We start from the raw sequence: 21,427 nt of genomic DNA, 5'->3' as shown, positions 1-21,427 counted from the left end.
TAGCAGTAGCAGTTGGACTGCAATATATGAATTGCTGTTTTTGACAGGTTTATCTTAAGAAAGATTGCAGTGAAGGAGATTAGTCAGCAAAACGAGCCCAGAACGTGCACTGTTTCCAAGCTAAAACGGCAGTGCAGTGAGTTCTGACAGTCTTAACGTCACCCTTTCACTGAATCCAACAAGTTTTAAAGTTACTTTTACTATATTACTACCACTGGTACTCTACTCTTATTTAAGTTCCAGCAGCTTTAACTTTTCAGTCCCTGCAAAAATGGGTGGTGGCTTAAAAGAGTTTGTTTGCATCGCACACTGGAAGAAAAATAAAATAATACATTTCAAGATTTATTTAAGAACACAGCATTGTTTAGCAGAATCATGAATGATGAAAAATAGATAGAGAAATTTTTTTAAAAATAAATCGAACTCTACTCTTGTGTAAGACTAAACCAAGCTCCCTTCTCTTAACAGAGACATGTTTAGAAGCTATTTTAAAATCTGGATTTAAAAAATAAAAGAAGCTATATTCTTGTACAATAACAAGCGCTATGCTCTGTTTTCAACAACCATGCATAAGGTGGATTTATTAGAGGAAAGCCCTTTTAGGTTAGGCTAATTAATGCTTTGTATGGGAGACAACACTGCTTCAGCTAGCCTTCTGAGGAGACAAAAACTCCTCTCAAAGTTCTCAATATATTTATTCTAGTCCTCTTTAATTCTACTATTTCATATTCACCCTCTTCTTTTCTGGTGTTTGTTCCCAGCATCTCTTGAAAACTTTTTTCTCTGCCCTCCTTGATTTTTAACCCTTCCATTCCATCTCACCAAACTCATTAACTTTATCTTATATTTCATCTCTTGATCGTGTGGATATAGTTAGAAATATGTTTTGGATGGAAATACTGGTATGTATATACTGTCTTAATTGACTCTAGAATAATTTTCCTTTCGAAATAATCTCGTCTTCTTCTTATCTGCAATTTCTTGTATGTCAGAAGAGCAAGGGAGGCTAGCTGCTTTGAATATTGATGCGTTGATCTAGGTGGGCAATCTCCATGCTTCTGAGTAGGTATTGCTCATACCCCACGCTGGTTGACAGAAAGTAGAGGTAGGTGAAAAGATTGCCAGTGCGTGCACCCACACTTCATTCAAATTTCAAGCACGACTCGGTCGATCACCTTCAAGTTTCATAGCTCGTGTTCTTGTCATGGTAAATAGTTTGTTGATGTAAAAATGCATTCATTGTGTTCGTTGGATCTTGGCTTACTTTCTTCTCCTCGTGATAAAAGATAATGGTTTCTTTGTGCGGGACTCAGCAGCTCTGACTGATCGGTGAGATAAATCCAGTTTAACTTGCGAGTTCTTAAATCAGTTGAGATAATCTTAGCCGATGCATGCAACGTCCCGGCATGATATATAGCTGCCAGTCCATGCTTAGCAACCCAGAGTAGAGTATAGGCGCCGTGGGAATTTATGCCTGGTAAGGGGAACTCGTGCTTCCTTTTGTGTCTGCGATATCATTTTAAATGTGCAACACACGAGATAAAGGAAATTGCACTTGCAAATATAACTTTATAAAGCTCTTTTATTTTTTTTTGACATGACACGGAAAACACATATAATATAAACTCAGATGATAAAATTATAAAATCATAAATAATTTTTTTATTTAACTGATAATTTCAAAATAAAAATATAAAATAATTAAAATAAAATTCAAGTATATACATTAAAATACAATAAAATAAATAATATAAAAATTCAAGTATATACATTAAAATACACAAAAGCTAAAAATTAATATCAAGACGGAAATTAAATTGAACCAGCCGATCGCTACCCCTGTTTATGATTGTCCTGACATCTTTAGCATGAAAGAGTTCCCATGTATAATTAGCGAAACATTGCTAAGACAATATTTTAAAATAATATTTTTATTTTTTAAAATTTATTTTTAATATTACCATATTAAAACAATAAAAAAATAAAAAATAATTTTAAAAAAACCCTTAAGATTGACAAGTATGGAGAGATCTGGTCTGGTCGATATAGTTGCCACCCCACCCGGGCTAAAAACAACCAAAAGTTGGGTTTAAAAACAGGCTCGTATGGACAAAAGAATTATATATATATATAAAAGATGGAGTTGGTATTATCTTATTGATAGTAATATTATATATACGGAGAGTATACATAAATTAAGTATGCCGTACGCACCACTTAACGGAAAAAGGATGAATTTTTTTATACTTTTGTACGGGCCAGAGTATGTATGTCTTTTTAGCAGCCTTTTATTTTTTCAAAAAATATATTTATCAGTTTAGTGTTACTATAATTAATTAATTAATTAATAAATACATGAATATTCATGATTAGAGATATAAATCACGGAGGAGGATCGACTCAAATGGTTTTGGACAGAGAAATTTAATTGTGTTGAATTTTTTTTCTTCAAGATTTTAAACCGAATCAAATAGAAAAATTAAGTCAATTAGTTGAATTTAATTCAATTTGATATTAAAAAATGAATGAGTTCAATTTAATCTATGAGCCTTTTAATTGAGCAATTTGTTTTTATTTAATTGATTTTTAATTTATAATATGATTTTTCAGTTTTATTCATTTTTTTATATTATTTTTCTAAACCAAAACAAAATCGATTTTTTTTTAAAAATAATCAAAATTGTCTATGAAAGTCATTTGTTCTAGTTAATTTCGGGTCAATTTGGACCCAAATTTGGTTTTTCAGACCTTTTTATTTTTAAAAAATCATCGCTACAAAGCATTCACAAGTTTAGAAGAGACCATGGGAATATAATTTACTATGGACGCACTGATTCCGGTCTCATAGGAACGGTCTGGATATGCAAAAGCCGGTCCAGCAACATGCCTGTGCCCAAACAAAATAAAAACTTCTTTTATTTTATAGAATTTATTTATTTTTATTTTTTACCCAAGGGTGCCTCGTGATAGTTTGGTTTAAGTAACACATTCCATAATATGTAAGACTTTGGATTTATTTGCTTGAAATTAGTTTTATTTAGAAAATTATTTTTGAAAAACAATAATATAGTTTTGTATCTTTAGAAAAAAACAATAGCACTATAATGTTGAGAATTTTTATACTATTTCAAAATTATCTGTCAATAATTATTACTTAAATCTATTATTTAAAATAAAAACATATATAAAGATAAAATAAAAAAGTTTCATCATTTTTACTTGATATAATTTGAATATTTTTTTATTAGAAAGTATTAGGTTATTTCCCACACAACTTTACTCATCAGATTAAAATTTTGAATCGAATTAAAACTTTTTAGAGCATGTAAAAAAAATTAAAAAATTAAAAAAATTATATAAGAGTTGTCATAAACCATGCGGACTAGGGGATTTAAAAAATCAAAGGAAAAATATGAGAAAAAAATCATGGCATGTAAGTAAAAATACCACTTGGATAATTAGTAAAAACTTTGTTTTTTAAAAAAATATTAAAATAATAATTTATTAGATCTATTAAAATTACTTATGCTATAAGCTCAATTTAATTTAATAACTTTATTTTTTTATTTAAGTTATTTTTTATTTAATTAAATAATAATAAAAATATATATATTTATAAAATTAAACACAAAAAAAATATGGGAATGTTTATTTAAGATCTTAATAACTTTATAAAAAATAATTCAAAAAAAATCATAAATATTAGTTTAAAATTAATAAAATATTAAATAAAAAACTAAAAAAACTAAAAAAATAAAAATAAAAACTCAACATTAAAAAAAAAATCGAATTATAAAAAAAAAACTCAAGCGCACAAATGATTATAAACTCTTTTAATTGTACTCTACCTATAATTTCAGCATGTTTTGTAATTTGTAATACAATTATTTGTTTTTTTTAGCACGTACATATATACCTTAATTCAAGTCCAAACCCGCTTGTTTCTCTTCAAAACCCTGTCTCAAAATCTCTCGCTTTTCCTCCTGGAGTTATTTACTTGTTTTAAACGAACAGAGAAAAAACAAATATGCACACAAACCTCCCCCACCCACACACACACAACAGCAACCACTTCTCGCATTTTGTTGGCTCTCTCTGCTTCCATGTCTCTCTGGAAGTGAAATTGTAAACCACCACCACCATCAACACACACTCTAATAAACATAAAAATAAAAATCCTAAAAAAAACTGCCATGGATACTCATGAGATAACTAACATACTGTTAACGAAACTCAAGAGTTTAGATCCAGAAAACGCCTCTAGAATTATGGGTTTTATTCTCATACAAGACCCTACTGACAAAGATTTGTTACGGTTAGCGTTTGGCCCTGAAACCCTCTTGCAAAATGTAGTCTTCAAGGCAAAAATCCACTTAGGACTCTCTGCTAACACGTTATCTACACCTTCTACGCCCTCTTCCCCGTCGCCACTGAATCCCATAGCAAGGCCTTGCAATAACACCAACCCCTTTCCACAAGCTTCTCCTAGAATCACAAATAGTGGTTCTTTTCTTGACTTTTCAAAAAACCCGTCTCCAAATCCTTGGTCTGTTCACGGGTTGCCAAATAAGAGTGACAGTAAGAGTTCAATTAGCCCAAAGAGCAGTCCTTTTTTGTCCTATGATAATATACGTTCTGGGACTGTTTTGGTGTCGCCATTCTCGAGAAATGGTGGTAATGGCGGTGGTGTTTGCAGCAATAACGGTGCCGATTTCCTTGGCGAGTATCAGTCAGATGATCATCTGTCGTTCCTCGATGACCCCTCTTCACAAAACGAGGACTTTATGGACCAAACGGTTCAGTTGGGTGGTTATTCAGTTGCTAATGGAGATGTCCATTTGCATAGAAGGAGGTTTTCAGAGAGTGATGCGTGTTCTGGTGCTGAGGATGGGGGTTTTGGTCTCGGGTATAGGCCGTGTCTGTATTTTGCTAGAGGGTTTTGCAAAAATGGAGAAAGTTGCAAGTTTGGTCATGGTGATGAAAATATGGCTGAGGTTAATGGTGGTGGTGCTCTTGTGAGTTCACCTAGGGAAATTGAGGAACTTTATTTGCAGCAGCAAGAGGAGATGATGGAAAGGAAGGCTGTACAGCAGCAGCAAGAGGAGATGATGAAAATGAAGGCTGTACAGCAGCAGCAGCAGCAAAGGTTGGCTTATAACAAGCACATGAATTTTCTGTTGCTGCAACAAAATGAAGCCGAGAGGTATATATTCAAGATTACCAGTTTCGCTTTTAGCATGCCCTATCCTTGCATAGCGTGTCAAGATTTTCAATTTCGATATGTTCTAGTGGTGAAAATTTAGTCTTAATTTGTTATGTGTCAATTTGTGGGCATTATTGTTTAATTGAAGAATCCCTTATATGCAAGATGAGACCAACATGCCCCATAGGTACGTATTTCCATCTTTCAGCATGTTTTTATTGTCTATTTTTTGGGTGGCCAAAGAAAGAAAGAGTCTTTTTTTTTATGGAGGTAGAGAAAAATAGTCATATTGAGTACACACAAATAAAGGAAAAAGCTTAGAGAGAAACGAATCTTGTTAATCGAGCTAGTTTTGGTTATGGATTCGTTCCTTTTCTTGTCTAGATTCTGTTCTTGTTTTAATGGATGATTTGATGGAACTCGTCATGCACATGATTCTCTGCTTAATGATAAACACTCCTGTCCTTTTAATTTGACGTTTTCCTGGAATTTTAATCATGGGTTGGGTAATGGTGCAATTTGTGGATGTCGATATTTGCAGATTTGGCGCAGCAATGATGGGTGATGAATTTTACAAGTTTGGCCGGACCCGTGGTGGAAGGAATGACTTTTTAGCAATGGGAATGGCTGAAAAGGCAAATTCAGCGTCTAGACAGATATACTTGACGTTCCCAGCTGACAGCTCTTTCAAAGATGAAGATGTTTCAAATTATTTCAGGTAAATTACCACTTTTCACCTACTCTTCTTAAATTATCAATTTTGGTTATTATTTTTGGTTTACTTACACAAGTACTACCTAAGGGTAAGTCCCAGGGACTGGCTAGAATGTCTGCAAAACGATGAAATCATGCTTATTCCAAAGAAATTTAAGCACAATTTATGAAGAGTACATGGTAGAAAGTCCTATTGTTAAAAGTTAAGAATATTGGTAAACTTTATGCTACCAATTGTCATGAAATTTTTATTGGTTTGAGGGACTACTTTTGCAATCAGTGCATTCCTCTGACTGATGATGGTGAAGGTGCTTGATGCCTTAGTAGTTTAGGACTTCAACTTGGGATTTCGATCTTTTTCTATAAAATGAACTGCTTGCATTCCATGTAGCATACATGTTTTGGTAGAAAGTGAAGTAAGTTTGCCTGGTTCTCGAGTCTTGAGAGTACATTTTGGCTTGCACCTTGTTTTATCTTAAGCCATGCATGTCAGCACCAAAAGTCTCCATGCTGCGTGTGGTTTATATTTCTAGTTAGCAGTGTGAATAGCGTTATACAGGTGCTTTTATAATTTGTATGGCTTGACTCTATCATGTTTGCATCTGAGCATCTGTTATTATATTGGCCGGAGATAGATGAGAAATGAATATGCATGCCTAGTTGAAAAAGAAAAAAAAGGAAAAGCTGTTAGTCCATTTGAAGAAGGAAAGAAGAATATATTGCTAAGCTGTGGAGGTGATGAATTTAAGACTTTACGTGTGTGTGCTTGTAGTCCTGTTCTGGAGTTGAAGGGATAGGATTTAGGATTTTGAGTCTCTTGACTGTTCTGATAATCAGAGAATGAAAATAGTGATCGCTATTTGCATTTAGTCTGATTTACAGCTCTCTTCTCTAGAAATTTTTTAAAACATGAATTTGGAAGAGGCAAAAATTTGTGATATATCTTGCTTTGTTCTCTGTTGCTGAGGCCACTGCCGAGCAATGTCGTTAACATATTTTCTTTTTATGTTTTTTAAGTTCTTTTGGACCAGTTCAAGATGTCAGGATTCCATACCAGCAGAAGCGAATGTTTGGATTTGTTACATTTGTCTACCCAGAGACTGTGAAGGAAATATTGGCAAAGGGAAACCCTCATTATATCTGTGAGTCGCGTGTGCTTGTCAAGCCATACAAGGAGAAAGGAAAAGTTGCTAAGAAGTATAGTATCCATTTCTCAGTTGTTGTTATCTTCACTGTCTCACTTCTGGCATTTATGATTTACTTGTCAATGAAACAACAGCAGGACGCAACAGTTACTGGGAAGGGGTGGTTTTTCACCTGCTTCAAGCCCTTCAGGGTTTGATCCTAGAGAGCTATGTGATCTTCACCTTGGTAAGTAAAACATAAACAATCAAGCATGGACTTTTTAGAAGTATTTTTTTATATATTCATTTCCTTTTTCATCATTTTTCTGCTGTCAAAATCATAATTTTTTTCTTGATTTATCTTTGTTTAATTTCTCTTCTACAGGAGCAAGAATGCTTTATAATACTCCAGAAATGATGCTGAGAAGGAAATTGGAGGAGCAGGCAGAGCTGCAGCAAGCTATTGAACTCCAGGGGAGAAGGTTAATTAATCTGCAACTTCCAGACTTGAGGGGAGATCATGCACATCATAACCAGCATAGTCTCTCTGTTGGTGCTCCCATTTCTCTGCCCACTCATCATACTCCCATCAATCAAACTGATATTCTAACCTCTGATGGCAAGAATGAGATAACATTAGAAGGTTAGTGTTTGAAACATATTAGGTCAGAGATGGAGAAGCTTTGGTACTACTAATGTAACTTGCTTTTGGCAGACAATGGGAATTGCTCAGGTGGCTCTAAATCCACCCTTGTTCCTGTTGTTGCAGAGAATCTTCAGGATGACGTGAATGCAGCTTGCATTCAGAACAATGACACTGTTAATTGCAAGGCGGAGAGCTTCACTGAAAGGTATTGAATTGCAGACTCAGTAAGGTTCATCTGTTATATCAAAATGCCATTTGTGATTCTTCTTTAGATCTGAACAAATCCCCCACCCCCTCCAATGTTATTTCCCCCGTATGTTCTGGTTTGTATTTTGTAGCCATGGAAGCAATTTGGAACATGATAGCCTCACAAAATCTTCTGAGAATCAGCATCCAGACATGTTCCCATCAGGGGCCGAAGTTGAAGAAAGTAATGAGTTATACGTCTCTTCATGTTCTGAAAATGATGCATCAGTACCCTCCACATCTACCAGCAACGAGGCTTCTAATTGAGTTCTAAATGCCAAGGTTCTACCTGTTTGCTATAATTTAATTCAATTGAAACAAAAGGTTATTTCCAATGGACAATCCTTTTTTCTGATTGGTTATATTTTCGATTTAGCTAATGTTTTGTAGGTAATAAAGTTTAGTGTGGCCAAAGAGATTAACTTAACTAGGGTAAGGCATCATTCCTCCATTTGAATTCTGAGGCGACAGATGTATGAACTTCTGTTCAAATGATTTGTTTATGATATTGGATTGTTTTTTGTTTGTCCATGCAGAAAAATAGAGAGGCACATAGAAGGAAGAAAGATCCTGTTGATGTATAGCCTATATGATACCTGCACTTGATGGTAGATCCGCAGAGATTACCTCAGCTAGATTGCCATCCTTGTCATCAATACGATACTACTAACAGCAACTGCATTTTACAGACGTGGTGGACGGACGAAATAGTTGAGTAGGATCTTCTCTTAGCTACTTCTTGCCCTGTTGTAGGTTGTGTGCTGGACCACAGACTGTAGCTGGACTTCAAATATCATGGCTCTTGTTATTATGACAGTATCACGATTACAATCTTTTACCATCGTTGTCTTATAATTGTTGAACACTAAGCAGCGTTTTAAACGGTGTTAAGAGGATCAGAATTCAATGCGTAGTTATCATTCTGAGTAGGATATGCAAGAAAAAAATGGTCCTTTCCTTTTTGTTTCCAGCTTGACGTTGGTGCATGATTTTTGTTAATCGAAGTTAAACTTCTATCCGCTTTGGAATCATTGAAGAAAGTGAACTAACAAGAGAAGGAAGGTTGAAAAAAGTGATGGTGAAATTTGGTTCTCTCTTTCAGATGATCAAGGCACACTCTCTGGGACTCTTTTGTCTCCTTTTGTTACGTCAGGTCCACATGTGGGGAAAGGGCCGCTCTTGTCACATGGGTGCTGACATTGTTGAAAGATGCTCTGGGTATCCCACTCATTTCCCTCTCAGCTTTTTTGAAACGTTTATTTTTAATTCTTGTGGTTCCTTGGTACTTGACTGGATCCCCCGTGTTCTGGTATGGTTTTGTGGAAAATGGCAGTTCTGCATGTGCTTCCTTAGTTTCTGGCCATCTCTTGTTCGTCATTGGACTTTGCCTTGCAACACCACATTCTTAAGCTCCATTCAAGTCCAAGCATTAGTCCCAAATGATATCCGCCTGAATATGGGATAGCTAACATGTAAAGAGGGATGAGGGGTGACAGCGGCTGTTGGATTGCAATGCATGCTGCAGCTAGGAGCAGTCCTGTAACCTGAGAAATTGCAATTAGTTTAGATTTGCGACAAGAGTATCAATAAAGCTAATTAATTTCCCATGATTGATCGAAGTGTCTAGGCCCCAGTCCTTAGCCCACATAAGATCATGTCTGGAGCAATATCTTCTCCAACGTGCTGAGAGCAGCTTATGGACCACCGGAGTTGACTAGTCGATATCAGTTTTATGTTGTATACAGATATCTTGTCAAGTAGTCTTTAGATGATATTGACTCTCACTTCCTGTGTTGTTTGTGATGTTAACATGCCATCTGCATCTAATTTAGTTGCCCGCTTTTGGTGCAGATATGACACCCTCCCCCCATCAAAATGTCTGCTTCTGTTTTCTCAGTTGTAAATGAGTTTAATTTACAGTGACCATGACGATGTTTTAACCGTTCCCCATTTCTCATACCAACCTTATTTTTGTCTTCGCTCGCGTTTCATGTTCATGGAATGGAAGCCATTTATTCACCTTATTTGAGATTTTTCCTGACAAGTTTAAGAAACTTACCATCCAAGGATACACACCTCATTGATCAAAAAAAAAAAAAAAAACCTGAACAAGATGATATCCTCAATGAGCAAGTTTTTTTTTTTTTAGATTTGAGAAAATCCTATTCTTCAAAAGTATATTTTATGGTCCAGATGAGCTAATAAAATCTTCAATGTTCCTGGTTATTACAAGAAATACACATTCTAACTCGAACTCAAGATTTGCTGTGTAGATTTCAAGCTCTTTGTCATTATGCTACGTCTCTTAAGGACAAGATATCCTTAACAAGCAAGACGATAAACAAGAAAAATATAAATTACTATTATCATACTATATTGAAAAAATACTTGAAAAACTTAATGAAGTTTCTTTTTTTTCCAATTCACCCTCTTTTTTTTTTCTTGTTCTATCTTTTTTTTTTCTTTTAATTTTTCTCAATTTCATTCAAATATTTTTTTAACAATCATTTGGATGATTTTTGGACCGACAAAGTTAATTGAATCATGTGGGAACAACTTTTATATAATTTAATTTTAAATCCTGAACAAACAAGGAGTTAGTCAGTAGGCTTTTTTTTTTGTTAATTTCATTATATTTTTCTTCATTTCAGCTTTAGAATTTTTTTACCATTTCATCCAGTTGTTTGTGAACTAACAAAGTCGATTGAATCATGTCAAAACCATTCCAATATAATTGAACTTTAAACACATGATAGACAAGGTGTTGGGTTGTGAAACTTTAAACACATGATAGACAAGGTGTTGAGTTGTGATTTTTTTTTTTTCATGTAAGTTTTATCATTTTTTTCTTATTTATTTTTGATTTTTTTTTACAAATTTATCAAGTTGCTTTTGAATTATTCATGTTAACTGGATTGCATTAAACCAACATTCACATAATTTAGCTTTAAAATCAGGTTAGATAAAAAATAGGTGTTACAATAATATTAAATAGTTATTTAAGAACTCAATATTTTTATTATATTTTTTTAAAAAATTAATATGATAGACGGCAAATACCGTGTCGTCTAACAGCCAACGAGAGTTTTCGAATGAGAAAAAAGAATTAGGGAAAAAAATTGAGCAGTCGACCCCTTCCACTGATAGAATGATATGGAGGTTCAACAACTTTATACTGCAGATAATTATGTCCATCTGTTTCCACCAAGATCGATCGATTAAATGCTTATATGAAATACTCTCTAGGCAATGTAAAACTGGACTTTCGATACATTTCTTGAAGAAGGGGCTTTCAATAGATATGTTTTTTAATCAGGTAAAATGGCTTCACATCATTTGAAAAGAGAAAAATCAAGCAAGCATCGGCACGAAAGGGGAAGAGAAGAGCTCAGATGGGCAAGTGGGTCAGATCCAAATTAGGCAGTGATGAACCAGAAGAATGCAACCCTGCTTGAGCCCACCTGCCAGAATCACTACTAAGAGTGAATGTGCGTGTGTGTCCAATCAACTGTGAAAAGACAGATAGAAAATTCGGCATCAAAACCAGATCTTCTGTGATGGTCTTGTTTTAGGAAGTAAAGTTCCATACACCCATTATTGCAATTCACAGTATGGCCCAATATATTCCAAATAATGGCTGCAGCACTGTTGTTCTGTCTTAAGAGACAAGCCCATCCTCTTCCGAATAACAGGCACTGGACAATGGGCTGCATCCATTTAAACCTCGGAAAAAAAAGAAAGCTAAGAATTTTTCTATTTTTCTGATCTATTTGTAACTCTTTTGGAGATATTATGAACCTGACATGCTAACTCTTGTGATCACGGAAGCAACTTTTAGCTACTGGACAAGGAAGTTGCTCTTTTGTGTTGCTTTGCGCATGATACCGGCTTTATGGAAACACATGTTCCTGTCCCTTCCAAGCGCTATGGTCTGATTCTTGATGGCACTGTAAGAGGCTCGTGAGGAGGGTGATCAGAGAGACTTTCACATGAATGGCCAGGCAAATATCCGCACCAGAATCCACAGCTATGATTTTGTTTCCATCAGAGGAAGATGCCCTCCCGTCATGGTTTTTGGAATTTGCTTTTCTGCGTGCCCATGATCTACCAAGCTATACCTTCCATGACCAGTCTTGCTTGTATATAAAGTTGTTGTTCTGTTCACTCAGGGTTCACACCATATCAGATTTCACAGTAAAGGGGCCACCATAAAGCAAGAAGATCACAGTTCTTGCGTGATATAACACAGTGAACTCCGAGGTTAGTTCCATATAACATTATCGAAGAAGCTTTTCGCTGTTTGTTGAAATCTTGGAGCTCTACGTATAAAACCAAAGATCAAACACTCTCTTGCCTTCTAAATTTTCTCCCTACCCTCCTCTAAACTAATGCCATTCAGAACTGCATGGAGTAAGCTAATTTTGTTCTCCTCCTCCTCCTCTCTTTCTCTCTTTTTTAAAAAAATTATAAATCTGCTAGTGTATTTGTAACATACGAAGATTCCAAATGGAGGCCATTGGGTGATAAATGGGCTATGTGTCTCATAGGGGAATCCTGCCTCAACACGTTGGGGACATGCTCACATGCTCCAGTTAGGTCACTAGATGGGCCAAGTCTTAAGAATCAATGAGATGCCCATCCAATAATAGTAGCTTCCCTTTTGTTTTTCTCACCCCACGTGAATTTCCTTCACTTAGACACTAACACATTCATCAGTCCCTTCATTAACATTTGATTTCATATTACTTATTAGTAGTAAGCAGTGATCATACCATTTTCTTTGATTTTTGTGACTAAGGGAGTTTAATTCTCATCTATATCATAAATGGTATATCGCAGCATTCTAAAAAGCTGCGTTTGAATGTTATTTTGATCACTGATATGCATCTCGGGGAAAGACTCGAGCCTGAGTTTAATGTATTAAACTTTGGCAGCAAGCCTCCCTAATGGACATTGCATACGAAAGTTTTGGATCAAGTTGTTTTTCTCTACTTAAATTTCAAAGCGAATGCTATTTCTCCTTTTTCTTTCTAGTTTTGCAAGCATAAGTTCGGGAACACATGGTTCAGGAACTGGGTTGACATCAAATAAACCAGAAAGAACAAGTCAAGAAATGGTTATCGCATGCACACACGCGAACATATAACATCAGGCACCATAACCATGGAAAAGCATGGTTTAAAACCAGACACAAACAACAGGCACATGATCAAATTGTAGAAAGCCAGTAGAAAGCGAGAGATCTTCTTGTGGATGTCCATCTAACTTATTCACATTTAACGAGGATGTTTTTGACTAAATAAGTGGGTCTTGGACAGAAAAGTTTACGGAGACAGGGTTCTGAAGGTACATGCATTAGGAAACAATGTTACAGATATGATGGAGAAAATTGAAGGCAGTTAATTAAGGAGCATATATAGGGGGACAAATGCTTGGGAACATTTTATGTCTTGGTATTTTTCGAATATTAGAAAATTTCTTTCATTTTGTTCCTTCAGGAATTAACTTAATTCTAGAGCATGGACAGCAGCAGCGGCACCTCAAGCAATTCCTTCTCAGGTTCCCTACTTTTTTCCTTTTAAATTCAATTTTCTTGCAATTACTGTTTCTAATATTTGATAACATTAGAGTATCTTCTTGGAAATATACGAAAAAACCATTCTGGGCTGGAAGCACTGCAGAAGCAGCACGAGGAGAAAACCAGAAAGGTCGAAGAGCTGAAGAGTCAAATCGTTTCAGTGAAGCTTGATCTGGAGAAGAAAAGGAAGGATGCTTTAGGGGATAAAAAAGAAGTTTTCAAGAGCTTGAGTGACAAATACAACAGCCTGAGAGAGGAATACAATGCTCTGGCTGAAAGGCCCAGTGAATAGTCCACAGAGCTGTTTCAATATTGCATGCTTTTATCATCCCGTTTTATGCAGCTACCTGGAAACCTATGCATTAGATTGTAAGATTTGCTTCCTCTTCTGCATAACTTTAACTGTTTCTATAAAATTCTCCACATTACTGGGAGACATTTAGAGCTAGTACCACATGTTAGTCTATCTTACAATATCATCATGTATGCCGTGTAAATCATGTAGTTCATCACCACCTTACAATATCACCATGTATGCCGTGTCAATCATGTAGTTCATCACCACAATGTCATACAATATGGTAATGGATTTGCGCTAACGAGCATCGTAGCTATTTTTTCACCAAAGTAAAAAAAAAAAAATCCTAACTGAAATAATACCAAAATCAATCCTTCTATCTGGTGGAAGAATGATGCCGTATTCAAATAATACCTTTCCTTTTCCCCATGGCTGCCGAAAAGCAGAACCAAGGAGAAGTTTTGCACCGGAACTAATCATACAGGTAGAAGTTTCCCTCCGAAATCAGAAATAAACTACTCACAATTGTTACAAATCCTTCCGCCATCAGAAATATTTTCGTTTTATCTGCTCTTGACTAATAAAAAAATCCCCTTTTTCTGTCTCTCCTGACCGAACCCGCTAAAAAAATCACAATAGAAAATGTTGTTGTTCTTGCCATGTGATTGCTAAATAAAAAGAAAAATGAACGAATTTTTACAGAAGTACTTGATTGAAACAATAAAAAATCAGTGTATCAAAATGAAAAAAAATAAAATTCCATGTACTTCACTGATGAAAATTGAGAGTTATTGCGCCATAACTGCAGGTTTTTCCTTAGTAATGGTCAAATGATATGCGAGTAGAAAAAGGAGAAATTAATGGAAGTAGTCGATTGGGAGTTTTAGAGAATTCGTTGTACTCAAATGAAGAAAATTAAAGTCCATAATATGCGAGTAGAAAAAGGAGAAATTAATGCAAGTAGTTGATTGGGAGTTTTAGAAAAATCGTTGTACTCTATTGAGAAAAAACATAAAGTTGATGTACTAATAATGTAATCAACAGGATTTCACCAAAGCAGTATTTTCAGTCACAGAAAAACAGAACCATGGAATCACCCTGTAAGAGAAGATTCTGAGGTGGCTTAATTTCCAGGATCCATAATACTATTAATGTTTTTATGGCATCGACCTGATGTTTTCAAAATCTTCTGATATGATTACTCTCGGAGGATAACTATTCTGGCATATTGGATTGCCAGCTTGATCTGTTGAGCGCACATTTGTAGTAACTCTTCGACCATCGACGCTATTCGTCCCTGACAAATATATATTCATGTCACAGAAACAAATCCATGTCTGAAGTTGTTGCTATTTGATAAAAGACGAAGATAACAATATTATTAGAAATTGAAAAAGCAACATGCAGGAGGAACCAAAAGAAATTGAAAAAGCAACATGCAGGAGGAAAAACCAAGCAAAAGATCAGAAAGACCAAACAAAGTTGTTAAACATTACAACCAAAATGTAAAATGTTGAAACTAAAAAGTTTTATAGGAGCTCATACCAAAGCATTGGCCCATGAGCAATTTATAGTATAAACAAGTAGCACCCAAGTGTTTCTTAGGGTTAATCAGTATATATATATATATATATTAAGGGTATACGATATAGGAAATATTAACACATAACAGAACAGCAGGAATTACCATTATTGAAAAGTAATGGTAATTACAGGAATGCAATGATCCTGTATGAAAAGTAAAATAAAGAATAGTAGCACTGCCAACTCTAGGAAATTACAGGAATTACCATTATTGAAACAATCGAATTGATCAATTAGTAGCTTGGATGCTGTATAGAACTCCATGATCAAGAGCATCTTATTTAGTTTGTTACCTAAAAGTAATAATAAAATTCTTGTAAATGAAATAATAAACCACAATTATGTGGTATTAAAACCATGAGCGGAACAAGGCACGCTAAAATGAAGTTAAAAATGCCTTAAAAAACATCTACAAATTAATTAAAAAAATAAAAACTGAAATCAGAACTCTTGTAAGAAAAGTGGAGCTGGTACTTGGGCTGTTTACTGGGGAGAAAGAGCCAGAATGTCTCCCAGTTTCAGCTCCACCCTTCTGGTTTTCATCAAACACGGCAAACAAATAAGTCTGAATTGATCGTCGTGACTAATCGTAGCTGCATCATGCCTTATCGACGGCCAGCCAGTCTCCAATATCCACGTTGGAACCACCTGCTCTCTAAGTGCAGAGTAGAGGGCATCCAGCGATGCATAAAAAAGATCATGGTAATTCAAGCCTCCATCTTGCACCGCAGATCCTACTTAGTTAAGCAAGGCATAGCCTAGATCGACATGTTGTGAGTTATCGCTGTAGCTGAGGTACGTGTACAGATTGGCAAGAAGTGGTTCCCCGGTGCTTGCAAGGAATTGGACTGTTGGGAAAATGCATGGGCCTGCACTAGTACAATACATATGCACCCGCTGATGGTGTTAAAGGAAACCAAGCACAGCGTAGGAAATCAACCACAGAATATAAAATCCAATTTAGGAAAATACTGTAATTGAATTTTACTTATTTGTTTCCTTATTCATAAATAATTAGGTTGATCGTAGATTATAATGTAGGCTCTTTGTATTAAGCCATTAGTATAAATTGTAACCTTTGCTAACTCTATAATATTTTAGTATAAATTGTAACCTTTGCTAACTCTGTAATATTACAAAAACATATCGTTCTCTTCAGATGGAGGATAAGAAGCGCCTAACAAAGATTGCTCTATTGAAGTAGATGTAACAAATTGTCGACATAATATTTTTGTCAACATTTTTTTCTCAACCACCATCAACCACCCTCTCCTTTAACAACCACCATCAACCACTTCCAACCACCATTCAACCACCCTCAACCAAGTTGCCAAGGCTCTCCTATAAATAAAGATAAAGAGAGAGCAATGTATAAATGTAATGAAAGTATGGTGAGAGCAAAAAGGTGAAAGTGTGGTAAGTGTAACTTGGGAAGCTTAATATTATTTGTGTTAAAAAATAATATAAATTATATTTAAAAATTTTATTTAAAAATTTAAATTTTTGGATACATCTTTAATATGTTATTCAAGCCTTGATAACTAAGTGGTTATGTGTTTAAATATCACCCCGATTTTGGGGAACCACGTAAATCTGTTGTTTGTGTTTTATTTGTGTTTGCTTTCGGTCCACTATGCGCAACAAATTGGTATCAGAGCATTAAGGAAGCTTAAACACTGAGAAAAAACCCCAAAAGCAAACAAAACCTAAGCAACAGAACCAGGTAAGAAAAGAGGCCAACGCACAAGCAAAAGGAAGAACGTGAAATTCGAAATAATAAGAAAAAGAATGTTATATGTACTATATATGCAAAAAATAGCTCAGAGTTACACACACATATACTTACAGTCATGATATATGCTATGTATAAAATGTACAGAGGGCGAGTTTTGTACCAGTCGAGCCCTGTAGAGCTCGTCGAAGTTTCACCGGAAATCTACCGGAAAAACCAGACAGTGCTGAGCTTCTAGGCCAGACATCAAGAATCCAACAAGAAACAGGGAAATGGTAGCCATGATAGTTTCTTCTCACTATAAAGAAACCCATGGGAAAAACAAGAAAAGAAAAGAAAAGGTAACCCTAAAAGATTCTCTTTGATGCTGATATAAAATCTTTGTGGTAGTTTCTAACTCTTCCCCTGCTTCTTAGCATACACAGAGAGAGAGAGAGAGGCGATCCCACGGTGAACATTATTATATGGCAAGATATTCGAAGATGCAGGGGTCGAACCCATGCATATCAAAGTAGTAAATAATATTTATTCTCTACCATAAATAGTCACATAAATTTACTTATTTGAGTTGCTTGTATGCAAGAGTAATTCAAGAGGAAGTTTTTAAGTCAATTCGTTTTTTTTTTAATCACAAGATATTGTTTTAAATAAATGATTCCACCATGTCGATATTGTTTTAAATTTAAGTATTTTTTAAAATTATATTGCATTTATTTTTTAAAATGATTTTTACATAGAAATACATTAAAATAATATTTTTTTTATTTTTTAAAATTCATTTTAATATTAATATATCAAAACAATCTAAAAATATAAAAAGATTAAATTTAAATAAAAAAATAAATTTTAACAAACTATTTTTTGGACCACAATCCTAAACAATAGCTTAATCTTCTTCCTTCTTGAGTTTTTTCTCGATCATTGAGTGTGTCATCATCACTTCTACCTATGCAACTATGTATTTTAAATAGGCTGTTGTGGTCAATATGAGAACAAATTAAGGAAGCCTTAACGATGATTGTTGTTAGAAAATGTTAAAGAAATAATAATTCTTTTTAATTATTTCGATATATTTTTGGATTTTTTTTGTGAAGAATAAATTATTAGTGTAAATATTTTTGGAAGTTTGATCTTTGTTAATTGTAAAAGTGGGTTTTTTTTCTAAAGTTCTAAAAAATAAAACAAAAATCCTATCTTCAGAGCATACTCATGTTATAATTACTTTAAAAACGCGTATCCATATAGCACTCCAAACTCATAAATTCTAATGACAACCATTGAACGTTATGATTACTGAACAGGAGATTCACCTAATTTGATATTATATGATTAAATGTTTATTAATTATATAGGTTCGACTCCTCCCGTCTCTTTTCTCTTCCTCTCTCTTAATTTAAACTAAACAGCACAGTCTGTCTCCTCTTGGGAGGATCAAGCAACTTACTCAGCAACAGTCAAGAAACTAGAGATAATGCAAATAAGCTTATTGTATTTTATGAATAAGTCTGGTAGTACACGAGCACAAACACTCTTATTCAAACCTTCATTCGGTGTAACGTACTACACTGTTTTTTCTATCAACCAAAAGTAAGTTGGTACTTAGGCTGTTTGTTGGGGAGGAAGAGACCAAAATGTTGTTCAATTCCTGCTGCCTTCAGATTCTCATCAAACATTGCAAACAAGTATGTCTCTATAGCCTGTCCAGATCTTCTGGGAGTCCCTTGTTTCGCATGATTAATCAAATTCCTGTAGAAAGTTCCCGCGTTGTCAACCGTTGCTGCAGTCCCACCTTCAGATGGCCAACCACTTTCCGATACAACAATGTTCAAATTTGGGGCACCTGCTTTCTCGAGAGCAGCATAAAGAGAATCTAACAATGCATCAAACAAATTCTGGTATCCATATTGACCATCTTGCACCACGACACCTGGTGATGTAAACAAGGCATAGCTAAGATCAATGCTTTGTGGGTTGCCAGTGTAGCTGAAGTAGGGATACACATTTGCAAGAAGTGGTGAACCGTTGGTCCTTAAGAAGTTGATGATAGGGTTTATGTATGGACTTGCACCGGTACTAAAGGACCCATCCGACGGAGGGTAGGAGCTGCCCAACAAAGTTGTGTCTATCGCTGTTGAAACCTTAATTTGATCTTGTAAATTGGCGGATGCTATTGCGTTATGTACGTTCTGCATTGCTGGTAGAACGGATTGTGCGTTTGCATCTCCGGGGTGTACTTCATTGCCAACAGCAATGTAGCGGAACTTGACATTGGATGAGTATGCCACAACGTTGTCTTGAACCCAGGTTTTTGCAGCTGAGGCATCAGTAAGGGACTGAAGTTTGTCGTTGGGGACACCAAGGATGACTTCTATGTTTGATCCTCTAAGGGCTTCAAGTGTGTCTCTGTTCGGATCATAAATTCGCATCCTTCCAATAACATTTGTTTGGAAAAGACTCACAACTTCCTGATCAGATGGCAGATTGTTTCCATCCTTTCCATAACAAACCCCGATGGATTGTGCATCTGCAACATATAAACCGAATGCTGATGAGTTTAGATGTAGAAGTACTGATAGCCATCAGTACTGCGATATATGCATGATGCTAGTTCTTAATATTGTTTGTGATTAAGAAATAGCCTGTAAATAGCTCTTGATGTCTTTGGACTTGGAAGCACAAACGTTATTTTCCGAAAAAACTAGCTTATCAACAGAATGAAATTCATGCAACCCTTGCCAAAAAAATCAATGCTACCAACGTAGTCCATTGACTACTCCTCTCACAACAGACTTCAAGTTTATGACTAACTTCAGAGTCAAGTGAGGAGCCTGACAAGATCAAGAGCTCAATAACTGACATTATATGTGATATAAGGATACAACCTTGGAGATTTTCTATTATTATTATGTTTTTTTTATCGTTGTCCTAGAAGTTACTTCAATGGACAATATCAAAGACCTTAGGCCCTTAATTAGTGCAAGAATTGAACACGATGCTCACTTCCGTGGATCCTTGCAAACAAAGATGGAGCTTGATCTCTAGCACATCCAAGCCATTATATACAGATGATAATTAAGCCAAATACTACCTAAAAATTATCATCTTGTGAACAAATTACAAATTTGCACATACACATACCTGAGAGTGTTAGGCGAGAAATCATCAAACCAAAAAGCAGCAAGATAGTCGTCGCCATGAATGTGTTCATTGTAGAACTCTGCAGTGTAGATGAATTATAAAATCCCAATTCCTTGCACCTCTATTTATAGGTGGGATAAGCAATGGCGATGATATTAAGTTCAGAGTTGAGGTCCTAGCTCTGCTATCAGTTAGGACTTCTTGCCCAGTCAGCAATGCAAGGCGGACTGAAACACAGTGATGACACGTAAAAAAATGTGAAAAGGTCAATATCGTTCCGTCTGCCTTGAATGGTGGAATGCCTGATTTTCTACAACGTCTTTGTCTTCATTAATTCTGGTTTTCCTCTTGAAAATTCTGCGGTCTGGTGTCCAGACAATATTAGCAGCCTAACTTGAAGATAGGTGTCTAAATTCAAGGATCCAGGTTCCAGAATATGGGAATTAGCGAGCATGCTAGCTGCAGAACAATCTAGTCAACTGGCCATACCGATACGCTTCATCTCAGCAAGCCAAGTAACTTAAACTGGAGGTCAGTTGTGCTTATCAATTTCCACCAGTCTAACTAACAAACTCATTCACGTACCTGGTTAGTCATGACAAATCTCATGAAACCGGCAAGCAATTTGGTTCCTTGCTAACAAGATAACAAGATGTCTCCACCCATCTACCAGTAAGATACGGTATATATTCGATCGTTTATGCTGCCAAGATGCTTCCTAGAATATTCAACTCTCACAGTATTTGCAGAAAAAGAAATAAATCACCTACGCTTCCCTTCTGTCGTTTTGACATTCATCTCGGTAACCAAAGAAATAATTATCACTGTAGCAACAAACAGTTAAAAAGCCGAATTTTTTTTCACTTTGGTTATAAAAAAATTCTTAGGACTCTTTTTTCTTAAAAAAATATTTTTTAAAATTAATTTTTTTTAACATTAATCTTTTTTCTTAAAAAAATATTTTTTAAAATTAATTTTGTTTTTTAACATTAGTAATAATTTTTTAGAGTTTTCATATTATTTTAATATATTTTTAATTAAAAAATTAAAAAAAAACCACAACCATACTTTCAATTATTTTTAACAAAGAGATTTGTTGCAATGAGAAAAGAAAGGTTACAAAAATATATTACTTTAAAGATTAAAAAAAAAAAAAAACTGCTC

The 21,427-nt window shown here is 35.1% G+C and overlaps 2 protein-coding genes across 8 annotated transcripts; one reads left to right on the top strand and one right to left on the bottom strand.

Moving 5' to 3' along the window:
- The first annotated feature begins 3,926 nt into the window (after positions 1 to 3,926).
- Positions 3,927 to 8,894, top strand: LOC105140310 (zinc finger CCCH domain-containing protein 55-like). 7 transcript variants are annotated; one of them, XM_011047100.1, is made up of 10 exons: positions 3,927 to 5,203; positions 5,352 to 5,390; positions 5,745 to 5,921; positions 6,935 to 7,114; positions 7,197 to 7,288; positions 7,427 to 7,684; positions 7,811 to 7,892; positions 8,026 to 8,215; positions 8,310 to 8,365; positions 8,470 to 8,894. In XM_011047100.1, the coding sequence occupies exons 1-8, from the start codon at positions 4,194 to 4,196 to the stop codon at positions 8,198 to 8,200; spliced, it is 2,013 nt and encodes a 670-aa protein (XP_011045402.1). In that variant the 5' UTR covers positions 3,927 to 4,193; the 3' UTR covers positions 8,201 to 8,215; positions 8,310 to 8,365; positions 8,470 to 8,894. The 7 variants fall into 7 exon arrangements, with proteins under 7 accessions (XP_011045402.1, XP_011045399.1, XP_011045397.1 ...); XM_011047097.1 differs by having other exon boundaries at positions 3,929 to 5,203; positions 6,935 to 7,111; positions 7,200 to 7,288; positions 7,757 to 7,892; XM_011047095.1 differs by having other exon boundaries at positions 3,929 to 5,203; positions 6,935 to 7,111; positions 7,757 to 7,892.
- A 9,694-nt stretch (positions 8,895 to 18,588) lies between these two features.
- LOC105140312 (glucan endo-1,3-beta-glucosidase-like) lies at positions 18,589 to 20,403 on the bottom strand. Its single transcript, XM_011047102.1, has 2 exons — positions 20,264 to 20,403; positions 18,589 to 19,649 (listed from the first exon to the last, which is right to left on the bottom strand). Exons 1-2 carry the CDS (start codon positions 20,331 to 20,333, stop codon positions 18,703 to 18,705), a joined length of 1,017 nt encoding a protein of 338 aa, XP_011045404.1. The 5' UTR covers positions 20,334 to 20,403; the 3' UTR covers positions 18,589 to 18,702.
- Between the last annotated feature and the right edge of the window lie 1,024 nt (positions 20,404 to 21,427).

Source organism: Populus euphratica, unplaced genomic scaffold (assembly GCF_000495115.2).
Source record: "Populus euphratica unplaced genomic scaffold, PopEup_1.0 scaffold105.1, whole genome shotgun sequence".
Taxonomy (NCBI): domain Eukaryota; kingdom Viridiplantae; phylum Streptophyta; class Magnoliopsida; order Malpighiales; family Salicaceae; genus Populus; species Populus euphratica.
Note: the sequence above shows the minus strand (reverse complement) of the source record. Positions and strands in the feature narration are given on the sequence as shown.

Bases quoted from the DNA above. Each gene is read 5' to 3' on its own strand.
- LOC105140312 (XM_011047102.1), bottom strand. From the start codon at position 20,333: ATGAACACATTCATGGCGACGACTATCTTGCTGCTTTTTGGTTTGATG. The intron at 19,650-20,263 runs GTATGTGTATGT...TATATGTTGCAG, and splicing joins TTCTCGCCTAACACTCTCAG to ATGCACAATCCATCGGGGTT.
- LOC105140310 (XM_011047094.1), top strand. From the start codon at position 4,194: ATGGATACTCATGAGATAACTAACATACTGTTAACGAAACTCAAGAGT. The intron at 5,391-5,744 runs GTACGTATTTCC...CGATATTTGCAG, and splicing joins GAGACCAACATGCCCCATAG to ATTTGGCGCAGCAATGATGG. The intron at 7,685-7,756 runs GTTAGTGTTTGA...TGCTTTTGGCAG, and splicing joins GAATGAGATAACATTAGAAG to ACAATGGGAATTGCTCAGGT.